This window comes from Triturus cristatus, chromosome 3_2 (assembly GCF_964204655.1).
Source record: "Triturus cristatus chromosome 3_2, aTriCri1.1, whole genome shotgun sequence".
In the NCBI taxonomy this organism is placed as follows: Eukaryota; Metazoa; Chordata; class Amphibia; order Caudata; family Salamandridae; genus Triturus; species Triturus cristatus.
In genome coordinates this window covers 1,105,758,981-1,105,775,461 of record NC_140584.1, presented here as the reverse complement: position 1 = coordinate 1,105,775,461, position 16,481 = coordinate 1,105,758,981, and the positions used below count along the sequence as shown (strand labels likewise).

The 16,481-nt window shown below is 43.1% G+C and overlaps 1 protein-coding gene across 2 annotated transcripts in view; it reads right to left on the bottom strand.

Annotated features, from left to right (window-relative positions):
- PITPNM3 (PITPNM family member 3) overlaps positions 1-16,481 on the bottom strand; it is a 1,847,214-nt gene that overhangs the window by 54,153 nt on the left and 1,776,580 nt on the right. For both annotated transcript variants that reach the window (XM_085649907.1, XM_085649908.1), the window contains one exon: positions 9,147-9,295. In XM_085649907.1, the coding sequence (XP_085506033.1) occupies positions 9,147-9,295 (149 nt within the window). The remainder of the gene's footprint in view (positions 1-9,146; positions 9,296-16,481) is intronic.

The following is a 16,481-nucleotide window of genomic DNA, read 5'->3' as shown; positions in this document are numbered from 1 at the left end:
TGCCTATTCGGTTGTCTTGAAGGGAGTACCCCCGCTTGAGGGAACCGTGCTGGAACCATACGATGCTTTACATAACAAGGTTACTAGTTGGCTTAATACTCACAGGTCACTTCCACCCAATACTAGGGGAGAAATTCTCATGGTTAGAAGAGTCCCTTGGATTGGCCACACTGACAAGAAATGTGCTGGTGACTGTATAATTGTAAATTTTAGGAACCCCAAAATTGTGTCCTATATTTGCAATTGGACCGGGAACAAAGGGTCTACATCTATTGAAGTGGTCCCCTTGTCATATTTTTATCCCAATACTTTTAAGCCAATTTTGACCATTGACAATGGTTGGATCCGGGTTGGACCGTCCACGGATGGCTACAGAGTCAGGCCCACCAGTAATGCTTCACGCATAAACCTTGGTAACCTTTTTCATCCCAATAGATACAGCTGTCTTGAACAGACGGATTGACTCTCTAAGGGTCAGGGGCATGGTGTATGTGAAATAGATATCGCCAGTCAAGAATATGGCGCCCCCTCACGGGTGATTCTGACATCTATTAACCCCCACGGTGAAGAAACTGAATCATCTAAAACTAAAATTGTCTTGGGTGGTACTAATAAGTTAAAATTGCCAGTTCCAACGCTTCATAAATCAGACCCGAAGGAACTATCTACTGTGGAAACATTCCTGCCCAGTCTTACGACTGTACTATTGGATGTTGCTCCGCCCAAAAGTGCTGGAAGTCTCCCTGACCCGCCTGACATCCCTTTAAAGGTTCTCTCCTGGAATGTCGCTGGCATTGCAAATAAACTTGACACGAGCGACTGGGAGTCCCTGATAGCTAACAGCGACATTTGTCTCTTTCAAGAGACTTGGGCAAGGGAGTCACTATCTAGAGTGGGGTATGCTGTGTTCGAAATCAATGCGACTTGGTCAGGAAGAGGGAGGCCCTCCGGAGGGTTGGCGATCTGGGTGGCTAGTCACATTGGGTGTAATGCGGAGTGTTTACCGACGCACTCGCAGGACATCCAGTGCGTTCTACTCAGGTGGCCTAACGCTTCGAGCTTAGCAATAATCAATGTATACTCCCGTCCCACCAAGCTGGCCATGGAATCTCCCACACTTGACGATCTTACTAGCTTCCTTGCCACCCTCCCTAATGACTCTAAGATAGTCCTGGGAGGCGACTTGAATTGTCATTTTGAGCCTTTAGAAGGCCTTAAGGAAGGAGCCCTTGTTGCGGAAGACGACCTTTGGGGCGTACCGCGATGTCAATCGCCATATGTCAAAATCTGGTCGCCCCTTGTAGTACAAATTCTGTCTTTAACGCTAAATTTTTCTTTAAGGGCATGTAATGGCCGCAGTACCTCAGATACACCCTCTGCATGTACTTTTAACAGGGTGAACCAAGAATCCAGGTTAGACTACATCTTTGTTGATATCAGTCTCTGGCCCACGGTTCAGGATTTTAGAATAATACCAAGAACGGACAGTGATCATAACGCACTCGTAATGTTTATGGCGCACCCTAAAGGTGCTGATCGATCACTTGCCGTTAAGCCCAGCAAAGACCCCGGGAACTTGATAATTAGTTCCAATAGACGCAGGATCAAATGGGGGAAATTGGCGAGCTCCGAAGAGTCCCTAAGCAAGATTTTCCGGCTAGCACTCCCGAAGCTAATAGAAACGGACAATCTAATTTCACAGCCAAGAAATTTGGAATTCAACAAGAAATTAGCCCACATACATGAGGAACTGGTGGCCCTTTTAGGTGAGGTCTTTTACCCAGTGTTACCCCCAAGGAAAAATATAACTCGAACTTCAACCTGGTATAATGCATCTTGTAAAAAGGCCAAGTCTGAACTCCTGAAGGGCGTCAAAAAAGGATCAGACAAGAGCAAACTCGCTGAGCTAAGACAAATCTACAAGAAAACAATGGCAGCGGCACGAGCCGAATGGGACTGGAATAAATGGCAGGATCTGACATCAGCACTGGAAGCGAAAGATCTGAGGAAATTTTGGTCCCTGGTAAATACTGGTATGCCAGACCCCAAAGCTGCAATTGAGCCAAATATTGCAGCATCTATATGGGAGGCCCATTTCGGCCAATTATACCAGGAACCACCCCAAACCGATGGTGGGAGGGACATGGTCTCCATTGTTGCTCCTGCCTTAGTACCAGCCCTAGAATTTACTCTTCCCGAGGTGGTAAATGTCATTCTAGCCCTTTCGAGGGGGAAGGCCCCTGGTCTTGACAGGTTGCCCGGCGATCTTTTTCGCTCATACGCAGATATATGGGGTCCTTATCTCCTTACACTCTTTAACGCCATTCTGGGTGGGATGGAGATTCCTTGTACTTGGCTGGGGGCTGAGATAGTGCCCATTTTCAAAAAGGGTTCGCCTCTGCTCCCAGCCAACTACAGGCCAATAAGCCTCATAGATGTCCCCCAGAAAATTTACTCGCGCCTTCTCCTAAACCACCTTATGGAGTGGATGGAGGAAAATAAAATTCTCAGCCCCCTACAAGCTGGCTTCCGGAAAAACACGTCCACCATGGATCAGATCTTCCGCCTCGTACTCCTATACTGGAAAACTGTGACCATTGAGAGGGGAAGGCTGTACATGGTGTTCGTGGACCTGAAGTCAGCTTTTGACCTGGTCCCCAGGAAGAAACTATGGGAGACACTAATGGGGCTGGGAGTTCCACCCCATCTTTTAAATGCCATTACTAGGCTCCATGAAAACAACTTTGCACAGGTCAGGTATGGAAGGACGGGTGCGCTGACATCTAAATTCCCAGTTCGTAGAGGGGTCAGACAGGGTTGTGTCCTTGCCCCGACCCTGTTCTGCCTCTACGTTAACAATGTAATTGCTTATCTTGACAAGGTTCAAGATAATGACGCCCCGTCTTTGGCCGGCAGGAGGGTACCGGCCATTATGTTTGCGGACGATACCCTCCTGCTGTCCAAATCCCCGATGGGGATACAACGGATTTTAGATGGCTTTGGTCTTTTCTGTAGCCAATATGGCTTGGAAATAAATACAGGGAAGACCAAATTTATGATATTCAACCCCTCAGCCAAAACCAGACCTAATCCATCCCTGAGTTCAGTTACACTGGAGAGAGTAAAAACCTTTCAGTACCTAGGGGTAACGCTGCATGAGAACCTATCATGGGAACCTCACGTAGCAATCAGTCGTATGAAACTCGCACAACTGTCTGGGGGAATTTTGAAGGTAGCAAATTCCTCCACCTACAAACCAATTAGCCCGGCAGTTGTAATGTACAAGTCACAAGCTAAAGCAGCCGCATCCTACGGTGGAGAACTCTGGGGCTACAAGGCAGGCACAGGAATTATTAATGCAGAAAACAATTTTTTAAGGCGTCTCCTGGCCCTCCCCCGAGGCACACCCCTCCTTCCTCTAAGAATGGATATGGGTTTACCCTCTATAAAAGAGGACCTGGAACTTATGCCACTAAGGTTCTGGCATAGGCTCTGGTCCACTGTTGAGCTTCTACACTATAGGCAAGAGCTTGCACATGTCATGAATCTGAACTCCTGCGACAAAATTACCTGGCTAGCCTCGATAAAGAAAGAACTCTATAGGTTGGGACTCCACGAACTATGGGACTCGCCAGAGCAAGGTTGTCTTGGGGTCTCCCGCAAACGTCTTGTGGGTATATATAGGGAACAATGTTATGCCTCCCTGGTCTCGGCATCTAACAAGGGGTCCTTGACTGACCGATTTTTGACTTTCAAGGACCATTATCAGTTTGAGGGATTTATGGACATTATTTTTCCCATTTTATCTAGAAAATTGTTTATACAATGGAGGCTAGGGACTCTCCCTATTAAAACTTTTACCCACAACTGGACAATAAAGAATGATAAAATCTGTCCAGGGTGCTGCAACCATGATGAGGTAGAAACCCACATTCTGTTCTTTTGCCCAGCATACAATAGACCAAGAAGATATTGGCTAGTCCCACTATGCAGAAATCTGGGCATTAGGAGTCATCAGCAGGTGTACAGAATACTGAAAACGAACACTGATCCGCATATAGTGTTTGCAGTTGCAAAATTTTTAACGGCTATGTGGCATATAAGGTCTAACATAAATAAGAACTGTGTTGGTTAATGAATTCCATTTTCTAGATGCCCGTAACATTTGTACATTGATTTTACTGCTTTTATCATGTTTGCACTTTTTGTGATGTTTTAAATGTCTCGTGTGATTCTATCTTTTATGGCCTAATTGGCCGAAATAAAGAAATTTTGGATTGGATTGGATATATTTGTCAATTATCTTCTCTTGTTCACAATGAGAGAGGAAATAGTAGAACTAGCTTGATTGCTACAACCCATACTCTGTTCTGTTACTACAACAAGGGCCGTACAATAACCTGCCAGAACCTGGGACAATAAAGACCTTTTACCAAGAATATCTCCTAGCGGTTCATTGTCAAAATATCTGTAAACCAATAAATGTACTCAGCAATGCAGAGCTGTGTCAATATTCAGCATATACACACACTTTCTTAATGATCTTGTTAAACATAGAACACACAGAAAGTGATGGGAGGTAGGACTGCAATTTGCCTAACCACTTGAAATCGCTTGGGGTAGCATCCCAGGAATTGCAAGCATCCATCCCCTCATCTTTTTGGTGTTTGATGTACTGCTCTAAGTCCTAAGGGTACGCCTAGACCTGTGTCCCGCACTCACTGTGCCACTGGAACCAAGCTATACCAAGCCGATGGGCCCTTATCTGAGAGAACCTGGTCCTAGGTTGCTTGTGTCCCTGTTCAATGAGAACCTGGCCTGGCAGATTGAGCTGAACTGTTCTCATGAGAAGCAGGTTCAAGGCAGAATTGCATATGGCTGGTTCCAAACTGAGATGGCATGGTGAGCAAAGGAAAGATGAGTTAGGATGCTACCTGAGAGATTGATAGTGGTTAGATAAATTGCAAGCATTCCTCCTATCACCTCACCTTTTGTCTGTTTCATATTAAACATTGGTCACATCGCAAAGATTACCATTCAGTGGCATTAATGCTATATTTATTTTCATCACCCAAACATAACAAGTAAAAACTGCTCAGTACACAAGTGATCACATGTGAGTGAAGCTCGAATACAATCAAAAATACTACCTTGTGTCCAGGTTTATCAATTGATTTGTGTAGCAAGGTTCAATTTATTCACTGTTACAAATTGGGTTACTGTTTGAGGGTGGCGAAACCCTACTCAAGGAGTAACCACAATGAATGTCAGAGTGAAATACAAGCACCCACAAAACAGCCTGTGCTGGACCCTCCGGTACCGTGGCACAAAAACAGTCAGACATTAACCATAGAGGCAATATGTAAAGTATTTGGACCCTCCGGTACCGTGGCACAAAAACAGTCAGACATTAACCATAGAGGCAATATGTAAAGTATTTGTACTTTTGAGCAGCAATAAAATGAAAGCACAACACAAGAAAAATCCCACACAAATTAAGAAAAATAGAGTAAATTGTAAAGCATTTTTAAGACCAAAAAGGCAAAGATCCAAACATTAAATCCAGAGATATGCAATTTTAAAGATTTTAGGAAAAATAGTGCCCAAAAGAACAAAGTGACAACTGTGGTCATCTGGTCGTGCTGGATGGGACAAAGTCCCAAGTACAGGTTGACTGCGATTGAGCGTACCCAGATACAGGGACTAAGTTAGGCCCACTGAACAAATTACCTCAAATCCTGGTTTGCTGAGCATTGCATAATCCTGCGTCGAAAGTGCGTTGCGCAGTACCAGTTCCAAGGAAGCTGTGATGCTATGATGTGCAGTTATGCATTGAGGATGTGGTCGATGAGGGGCTTGCTATACAAAGGCCTGCATTCAGGATGCACAGCGCAAGGGCAGTTCAGAAAAATACGTGTGCTGCAATGTGAGATCCTGCATCGGGGATTCATTGCACAGTGGTAGTTTGGATCTGGCTGTGAGGGGATGACTCAGGCTGCATTGTTTCTATTCACAGGGCCACAACTGGGCTGGCAGAGCCCCTTCAGAACCACCTCCAAGTGTCCAGGACCGGGGTGGCACCACTTGGGAGGCAAGACTCACAGCAGGCAGAGTCCAGGTGCTGGGTTCAAGCTGGTTGGAGTCTTCCTGTCTCTGAGGTACTGATTAGAAGGCCAGCCAACTAGCCCTCTGAGCTCACTCCAGTGGTCCTGGGTTCAAGATGCAGGTCCAGTCCTTCTCACTTAGGCAGCAGAGTAGTAGTCCATCTTGCAGATCAGCACATCAGTCCTTTTGAGTCTTCCACAGGTCCAGAGTTGTATTGAAGAGTTGGTCTAAGGGTTCAATATTTATATCTGGTGCCCACTTTCAAGGCAGCGATTTGCCCTACCTTGCTTTACTCTGAATTTACTAAGCTTTGCATGGTTTAGTAAATCTCACTTAAGCCCTTGGGTTGTCTTGCATTACCGTGCGTGATTTAAGAGCTCTTTCTTTTGTAAATCTGTCCCTGTGAGTCCAAAATGCACATAGGTGAGGAAAACTAAAGAATAGACACAAAAGCTGCTGAATTGAAACAGACAACTGAGATAAGAAAGGTTTCTAATCATGTGCCAGGCCTATTCTAAGCATAAATAAAGCTGTCTCTAGCTGCGACCTATAAAGAGCAATTTTCACTCAAATCAAGCAAACCTCTCTCTCCAGCAAATGTTTGACTCAAACACTGGCACGAGAAAAGAATGTGCTAAGTATGTAAGAATCCAATTTTCAGAAAGAAAAGAAAGAAGACAAAATGACAAACCGTGGTCAGATAAGGATATATAACTACATGACAAAAAAAAGTCTTACTTTTATATGGTTCAGAATGGAGAAGCTATATCGAGTGAATCTTTTAAAACAGCAGGCAATTTTAAATAATTCCAAAGGATCAAACTGTGATATAAATGTCTCCCAGGAACTGGCTAGTACCCCTTCACATTTCTTTTACTATAAACTGACTGCAAACTGCGAGGAACTTGAAAGAGCAAAAGTTAAATCACTGGAAACAACTTTGTAATGCACTTTTGCTTATCGAATTTCAACACGTTTACATGAAACACATTTTTAAAATAATGGAAAGAAGCAACGCATCATGATCCCACTTGGAAATTTGCCAAGGTAAACTCCTTAAAAACAGTAAAGAAACTGTGGCACTATTAATTGGACAAGCTTTACATGCAGACGCAGCCTGTGCTGGTAAGGGCGGGGGGCGAGTCCACATACGACGATGAGGGAAACATAAATAAGACGTACAACGTAGGGATTTGTGTGGATGAGGATGGCGAGAACAATAAGTAGAGAGAGGCCACGGCGAGGAGGAGGAGGCAGCCTGGAGATGCCGCAGCATATAAGTGCCTTTTTTTTGTTATAAATTAAATTAGGGAGGCTGGAGGGGGCGGGGCAGAGTTCCACAGAGGTTTCTTTCCAATTCAGTGGAACTCCAAGTAGTGGCACTCCGCCAAATCCACCCGGGCTTAGCAAAGATGAGACGATAACATCCAACACAGTATCACAGTTATGTATCTTCTGGCACTCCGTGTAAACACGGGGTGCCAGAAGATACATAAGCTAAATTTTCACCTTGAGATCAGATAAAACATCCTCCTAATCTATGTTACCTTCCCACAAGGGTGTTGAGGATCTATTGGCTCTAAACACTAGAGCTCACATCATGCTCTGGCTTGCTCCTCTCCTACTCTACCAAAATGTTCCAGGGCAGTTGTCTGCCCTCCCATTATGTTGTAATAACACTATAATAACGTATTGTTAGTTCTTCTGCATTGCTCATTTAGTTATTAGTTCCAACACCTAGATATAAGTGCTTCATAAACCTACATTCCTATCCCACCATGATTTTCATGTTTTGAGCTTTGTCCTAAATCTATCACAAATGGTTATGGAGCTTCATTTAACTTTTAACCTCAAAGCAAGGAATAAAGAGCATATTCGGATCCTGTGGATTCAGGGTAATGTAATTGATGAAACATATTCTACACAACCATTGGTAGCACCCACAATCTTCTTTTTTGGTCTTTCTTTACGTAAACAAGATACACACAACAGTACGGTATTCACTTCATTATCATCATGCCAAAATACATGTTTCTCTTCAGTGCAATTACTCATAGACAGAATTAGTGAAAATATTTTTGGAACATCTTCATCTTTAGATGTGTACATGCTGTGAAAAGTGAAAGCACTAATGACCTGGAATCTATACATTGAGAATTTGAGGTTAGATGTATGAAGCATTTTTGCAGTCATAAACAGCCAGATTTGCAGAATCTGGAATTTGTTTGACTGCAAAAAATATTTTTTGTAATGTACAAGGATCAAATTTCTATTCAGTAACTTGCTTCCTTAATCAGAATTTGGGTTTTGTGATTCAGTATTTGGAAGGAGAGTATTGAGGGGGTCCCTCCCTAATACCGAATTGAAATGGAATGTATGAATGTTTTTTGACCGAAATCCATTCCCAAAAAATTGCAATTTACAGCCATTTGAAAAATGGTGGTAGCACATTTTTTAAAGTTCCCTTTTTAGCTATTAAAATGCATCCAGTTTTCCATTAAGGAAACAGGCTGTGTTTGAAAAAAAAACAGAAGCTTGCTTTATTCAAAAGCAATCACAGACATAGTGTTCTGCTGACCCCTGCAGGCCACCATCCCTGTGATGGCAGTGAATCATAGTGGGTCCCAAATTGTGACCTACCTCATTAATATGCGAGGTAGGGCTACTTGCGACCCACTCAGAATTGCTAAATCAAACTCAATGAGTTTCATACATAAGGTCTAGCAATTTCCTAAATGTGATTCTCATAAAACCGCAATTAGGAAATCGCTATTCTGATCTTTGTACATCTAGCCCTTAGAGATTAAAAAATGTGGGTTGACCTACTGGTACTCTGAATCAGGAATGAGGTAAACGTCAGCTATCATATATCGATAAAAAAACCTAACCCACCTTTAAGGCAATGCAACATCATCTGAACTAATAGAAAATATATCCGTCAGTATCGACTTAATGTGGAGACAGAGATTCTCTTTAAGCTAATGCATTGAAAACAAAGTTTAAAAAAATCAGTGTTGGGATACATCTCGGCTGAATCTTACCTCACCACCATTTTGATGGGGTACACGCCGACTCCCAGCCTCTTGTCCTTGGGGATGTTGTAGGAGATCCTCCCACTGCTGTTAGAGATCTCTGTGTCAAAGTACACCCACCGTCCGGTCGAGGGCTCCGTCATAATAAGGATGTCCACCTATTGGGAGCACAGACCATTTGGAAATGTTACTTTTGAACTATGAATGCAGAAGTATTTCAGGAAATGCATCAAAAACCCTTCATAATGTCATTCGCAGGTGAGAAGCATTGTGGACCTTGTTGTATTCTTCCAAAACATTGTTAGCACATTCAAGTTACTACAAAGGAACCTTTTTCAGACATTATTTATTCCCTTGCCTCTTCACCAGTGGTGGCTAGTGACTTCCCAAAGTGGTGAGGCGTAAACTTTGTCGACGAGTGTGACAGGGCGAGCGAGTGAGGAGATCGAGCCCCCCCCCCCACCTCCCCCTGCCAAAAGGAGTAGGCTGGGGGGGATCTCCCCTGAGAATAATTTGAAAAACCAGAGGACAAAATAGTGTATTTTACATCAAATTTTGATTAAAAAATCGGTTAAGAAACAATAAGTTGAAAAGGCAATTCTGAAAAGATGCTCTTGAAATATTTAAAAATGTGTCAGAGTAATTGCAGGGCTTCGGTAATTAGAAACAATACTCTCTGTTTTAAGGACATCATCATGTAAAAATATAACCAACAGTCACGTTTCATAGTTTTAATCAATATATAATGGGAGCTTACAGCTCTGTTCCAATGATAGTAAACTAAAGCAGACAACAGTGGCAGCTGGCTGCCTTTTTTATTCTTTAATGCCGTCGACATTGGCACAAAATACGAAAATTAATGACCTCAGCTCAGCTGGCTGTTTGATTGTTGCTGTAGTCACTTATTTTCCCATGAAAACTTTCTTTGTAGAACCAGGCAGCAGATGTGAATGAGAAAGGGCCAAGACCTCGGCATGTGCACATGAAGGATGCCAGGCGAGCGGTTCATGCCTCCCTTTGCTGCAGGACTGGACTGCCTGTCTCCATCAGTGTCAGGTCATCAGTAATTTTAACAACAGGACAGGCCAACCCGTGGAAACACAGACCCAAATGTTTTATCAAACACTATATAATCATTGTGCAAAAAGGGTTAAACTGAGGGAAAGCTTAGCAAAGTTTTAATTATACCGCATTTGGGATCCCAAATAAAATATTGGTAGCCCAAAGACCCAGGACTCAGACCCAGGCGGAGGAACACAAAAAATGAGCCAATTCCTAGGAGTCTTATAACCATGTTTTTTTACTTGATGTTATCTTGGGAAATGGTCTTATTCAAATCAATTATGTTTCGTTCTATTTTTGAAAGTGAGATTTTATACAGTGCAAGAATGTATATTTTAATATACGAAATAAACTTTATGTTTAGGAATAACAAAATAAAGTTTATTTTTGACTTGTGATTTTATTCGGCCGAATGCGAGAAAATACGCACAGCCTGTGGCCACTGTGTAAGGTCTCATTACACCTTCCTAATTGCTGAAGTCCAATAAAAAAAGGTAGTGTAAATAAAACCCAACTGAAAAGGGGGTTATTTGATTGATTTGATTTACTGACTTTTCCCTCCTATCGCGGGTAAACAGGCAAGGGTTTGTTTACTTTAATTGTTTTCTAGAGGTTTTGACTTCCAGTTCACGGATAAGTCATGCTGTGATTGCCTAGTCAGCCAGGATGCTGGAATTGGAGAGAAGTCACCACAAAGCAGTGGATGTATGACGTAACAACGCGAGTCATTACAACGCGTGCAGTTACATCGCGGTCGTTACAACGACTGCGATGCTACTGCGCTATGCCATTACAACGCAAGTCTTTACATCGACTTGCGCTAGATGGCGTGCTAACATTAGAAAAGCGTAATTTACTATTCCAACTCCAGTCCACTTAACAGTAGGGAAGGTGTTGGGACAGTAAACTACACTATTTGTAATGTTAGCACGCCATCTAGCGCAAGTCGATGTAAAGACTTGCGTTGTAATGGCATCGCGGTCGTTACAACGAACGCGATGTAACAGCATCGCCGTGTACTGAATGCGATGTAAACGATGTTTCCCCAAAGCAGTGCTCTGACTGGTTGGTGACTGTCAAAACCACGCTATGATAGGTTGACCTTTGACAGAGCAGCAAAATGATTTTTGAGTTTTATTTTCAGTAGAAATAAAGGATAATGTGTTGAAAAAGCTCAACGTTTCAGTAGTTCCTGCCATGGAGGGTCAGAAAATGCCAGCAGATGGAACGCCTGCATAGGATAGGATGAGGAACATTGGGTTTCGCTGAATGGAATTAATGTACACATGATCAGCCTTCTGGGAGGAACTGAAGAGTCAGGTGAAGTGCCTAGTATACAAAATCCAGGCCATAGCAGTGGCATTACAAGAAGTCACACCCCCGACTGGAGAAGACCAAGCACTGGCCAGTTCTAAACCCGAAGTCACTAGTCGGAGCAGTAGAGATACCCTCCCAGAATACTCTGAGTCCCCTTGCTGCCGGCTCCAGAACTCAAGCACCACCCATGCAAGCTGACATGCCTATGCCTGTGCCTGTGGATAAAACTGATCGGAAGGCGGCTTCACACATCCCAAAAGCCCACCTATGAGCCTGCATCTCCCGCTAGAAAATACAACTTACACAATTATTTTAGAAGCGGTACACCCTCAGCTGAAGGGTCCTATGAGGTTTGTCAAAGCCTTACAAATAAAGCCGTACACCTGTGTAGGGTTAATGCTGAATGGCACTACGATTTGGTGGACAGAATAACATGGCTCACAGAGTAAACTGGGTTGGTCCCTCAAGAAAGACCACACGAGGTGGTTGTGAGGTCCTGAATATTGGAGACTGGTGCATTTTTTGCTGACACACCGAAATTCTTTTGCGTCTTTTACCCAACATGATAGGGCCCATCTGCTAGGATACTTTTACCGCCCTCCAACATTTGATAATAGGGCATCCTATCCAAATTTGAGGTCTGACCCAGGCCATGCCAGGGCCCACCTTTAGCACTATTTAATCGCTCTGAAGTGCACTCTAGTCTTATTAAAAATGACTGGCTGCCTGATACAGCTATAATAGAGGGAGGTCACAATTGTGTGACCCTTGATATAACTTGTGACCCCTTACACGACAAAAGATACACCAAACTTCTACCACAGCAAAAAGAAGGCAGAACAGAGGTTGCAAGTGACATCATGGAACACGCTGGGATCCACCAGAAGCTGACCCATGAGGATTGGGTATCCTTTATACGGACATTTGATATAGTGTGCTGTCAGACTTGGGCTATCGATCCCGTACACATTGATGTTTTTAAATCTTATTGCTCTCCGGCAATACCGTCACCAGCAGGGTAGTGCTGTTTTTATATTGGTCAAATTTAAGAATCTTCTTATCAAAGTATCAGGGGTTAAGCCATGCTACTTAATCTTACTTATTTTTTTGCCTGGTTTAGTTAATGTTAGTTTGGTCAATTTTTATTTTTATTAATTTCTAGCGCAACCCGTGGGCTTTACAGAGGAACTGGGGGAAATATTAGAAAGCCATTTGAGTCGTAAGGGTTGTTATATAATACCAATCATGTGGGTTGGCGATTTTAATATTGAGCAATGTATTTTTATTAACAATTGTATATGTGGAGTCACCGATGGAGAAGGGGAAGAGGGAAGCCATTTTACGCAAACAGCATATGTGGATGCACTAAATGAAATATGTCATTTTCATCTGACTTAAATAGCCAAAATAATACCCACATGGCCACATTTTTAGGTAGAGGTAAGGGCATCCCTATTGATTTTTCGCTAATTTCTACAGATCTGACTCAGAAACTATTAAATTATGAGGTGCGCCTCCTACCATAGAGTGATCACAATCCGACCACCTTGTTTTGATATTAAATTGCTTGTAGGATCCAGTGACTCACAAGTTCTCCTGGTTCCCTTTTCTGCCAACCAGGGAGTACAGATAAAATGTGATCGTATTGACCCATGAAATTTCTTTGAAAACCTAGGGGCTGATTACGGTGTTGGTCGGAATAGGCTCCGAACGGCATTCGGTTTGACTGAATCTGATTCGGAACTCGTGTTTCTGACCGACCGATTACGATAGTCAGAAATCGTACGGTCGTTCCAACTCTGGTCTGATCGGCATTCAGAGAAATAGAGTTGGTCGGAGCTGAGTCGTACATGTCTATGGACCGCGTTTCTGACCAACGGATTACGATGTCGGATTTGGACAACCTTTCGGAATCGGTTTACCCGATACGCATTGGCTGTCAAAATCTGACTTGGGGGCCCATAGCAGGCCCCCCTTCACCCAGAGACCTCCAGTTGGGGCCCCATACACGTGTGGCAGGCAGAAAGGGGTGCCCGCCACAGGGTGCAAGGTTTTTAGCGACCACCCCTTTTTACAATGGGAGCCTGTGTTGTCGGTCAGAACACAGGCTCCTATTTAAGTCCATAGGAGTCCGACCGAACGGTGATCGGAAACATCGTAATCGATTGGTCGAACTCCCTAAATCCGATTTGGTCGTAAACCATTCCAACACCGAGTCGGTCGGAATGCTTTGACCGACATCATAATTGGCTCCCTAGTAACAGAAGCTAGCCAGGATATTTCTCAATGGCTTTCCTCTGATGCTGAGCCTAGTAAGATCCAAGATAACTACAAAACAAACTGTGAGACAGATGCCTGACTAGTAACAAACACCATGCCACCTAGATACCATACACAGCACCCTTTGGTCAGATTGGTTAGATTGCACTTCAGCCTTAAAAGCCCTTAATAAAGTCACAAATATAATCCTGCGCAATTGAGAGGTAGTAAGATCAGCCAAGAATTGCTAAAACAAAATGCTAAAAACCAGGAAATGGGAAATTAGGGATAAAGCCTGGGAAGATCTAGATAATGCAGCCAATTTAAAAGACAGCAGGCTCTTTTGAAAGGTTATCAACTGACCTTTCTTTACAGAGGCCAGCTCAAATTGAATTGAATGTCATGTTTTAGAACAGGGATAGGAAAATCACTTCTCAAAAAATCTTTAACCTTGATGACCCAGTAAAGGAACCCCACATAGAACCAGAAATTGATCCACCTTTTTTCTCATTTACTGACTCTGTGTTTACAACAACTGCTTAACACTACCCTCTATAAGCCTCAACTGCTCACCCACACTACCACAAAATATAGCATTTGGGATTAATAATTAAGCTCTGTAAACCAATCAGGATTGTCTGGACTTTCTACATATTGTGCCTTGTTTTAGTACACTTCATAACAAGAGAGCTCCCTACAATACGCCTTTCATAAAAAGCAAAGCTCTGACTCCTTTGGCTCTTGTGAAGTTCTCAAAAACAATTTCAAAAGTATACCCTTCTGAGGACCCTGTTTTTTCCAATGCACAATCACATGTTTATGTTTAGTAGATACCTCTTCAGAAGGAACACCATTAAGCATAATAAGATAAATTCACCAGATTTGAGAGTTGAGTTATTCCCAGTTTTGTCCAAGGAAGACCTGCCTCTGGATTTAGGACATGCAGTCAAATATCAGGGATGGGATTTTAATAGAAAATAGCTTGGATTGACTAAAGAGCCAAGTTAGTTATTTGCCAGATAGCTTTACAGTTGCCAAATTGCTTTTGACAGAGTTAATACTGTGATTTGGCCTTCCTACCTCAATTAAGACTTGTCATGCAACTCATTTTAAAAATGAGTTTTGTAAATTAATCTGCACAGCATTTGAAATGAACCAAAAATGTAATCGTAGTTATCAATCACATTGTTCGAGAGATAGCCAATGGCACTGTCTAGAACTTAAAGGCAAGAGTCTGTGCTTCATCTGTTTTAAAGTGGCCTGATGCCCTTAATTTGATGGGCATGAGAAGTACTCCAGGTAGAAAGGCTTGTTTATCCCCAATGAATTTATCATGGGCAGAGCAATGAAACTTGCATATGTTCCATCAGCTGCACTAGTTTGGATAACTGATGACATTGTACTAGATTTTTTTTTTTTTTTTTTAAAACCTTTATTCATCAAAAATGAGGACACAGCTATTCAGCCGACAACCCGGAGGTGCGGCAGCTTCAAGAGAGCAGTACAAAGAAGCGTCCACAGTGCATAGAAAGGAGAAGCAAAAAGGTTCTATTTTAAATAAACACAAACACAAACCAAACCCAAGCAAGGCGAAGTACACTGAATACACCTGGTGATTGCCCCTCAGGGGAGACCGGACCCCCCTCGTCTATCAGTCACAGTGCTGTGATAAGAGGAAAAAGGGGAAAAGCAGAGGCCCAAGAAGTCAATTAACAATCAAATATATGTACAGAGCTGGAAAGGATGCTAAGGAGAGAGCTGCTCCTCGGGGGGATCCAGATCAGGGGCAAGACATATGCCCCCCCTATATTGGTTCCACCGCCCCCAAATGGCATGCCACTTCCGAGGGCGCCCTCTAGCGCAATATACCGTCTTTTCCCTGAACATACTCCAGTCCATGTTTTCCTTCCACGCAGCCAATGTGGGGGGTCCCGCGGAGCCCCACAGGCGCGCGATGTCTCGCTTAGCCACCATATTACCCAGTGTCACCCACTGGGTCTGTGCCTCATCGTGATCAGCAGGCCCCCAAACATTCAGGAGACATTGTACTAGATTATTGCAAAGGTCTGGCTAATATAGTGTAATCTCTCTCTCATCAGGTGAATGTGGCAACAGAAGAATCAAAAGATATCGCCTGCCCTAACCTTAAACCTGCTGAGTGGATTGTAATCTGAAAGCACGTCAGCAAAGGCTGCTTGGTGGAGCACTGGAAGGGACTGTATCAGATCATAATGACAATGAGCACTGCCTTAAAGTATGCTGCTGTGCCACAGTGGATCCACACTACTCACACCAAGAAAGCGAGAGTAGCTGAAGTAGTGGATTAGTCAATTGGTCCAGAGTTAAGTACACAGAAACAAGTACAAAGTCAAGCTCAAAACCAAGCTTAGTTACACAGTATGCATCTACAGAGGGGGTGAAAAAGTTGAAATCTAAATATTTCTCAAACTGGTGAAGACAACGAGCAAAAGCAAAATGTAGTAGTATAGTTTCAGGTTGGTAAAAACGAAGAACTTGCATTTTCTGAAAACCAGTTACATGACAGAGATCTGAGAGAAAAACTGTTACAGTACAAAAGACAAATGAGTGAGAGGCAGCAGGAAGAAGTAGTCTCTGATCCAATCATCTGCAGTTGAAGATCAAAGTTACCAAGACCCCGAAAGGAAAGAGGAAGTTCACAGGGATCATAGAAGGCAAAGATAAAGC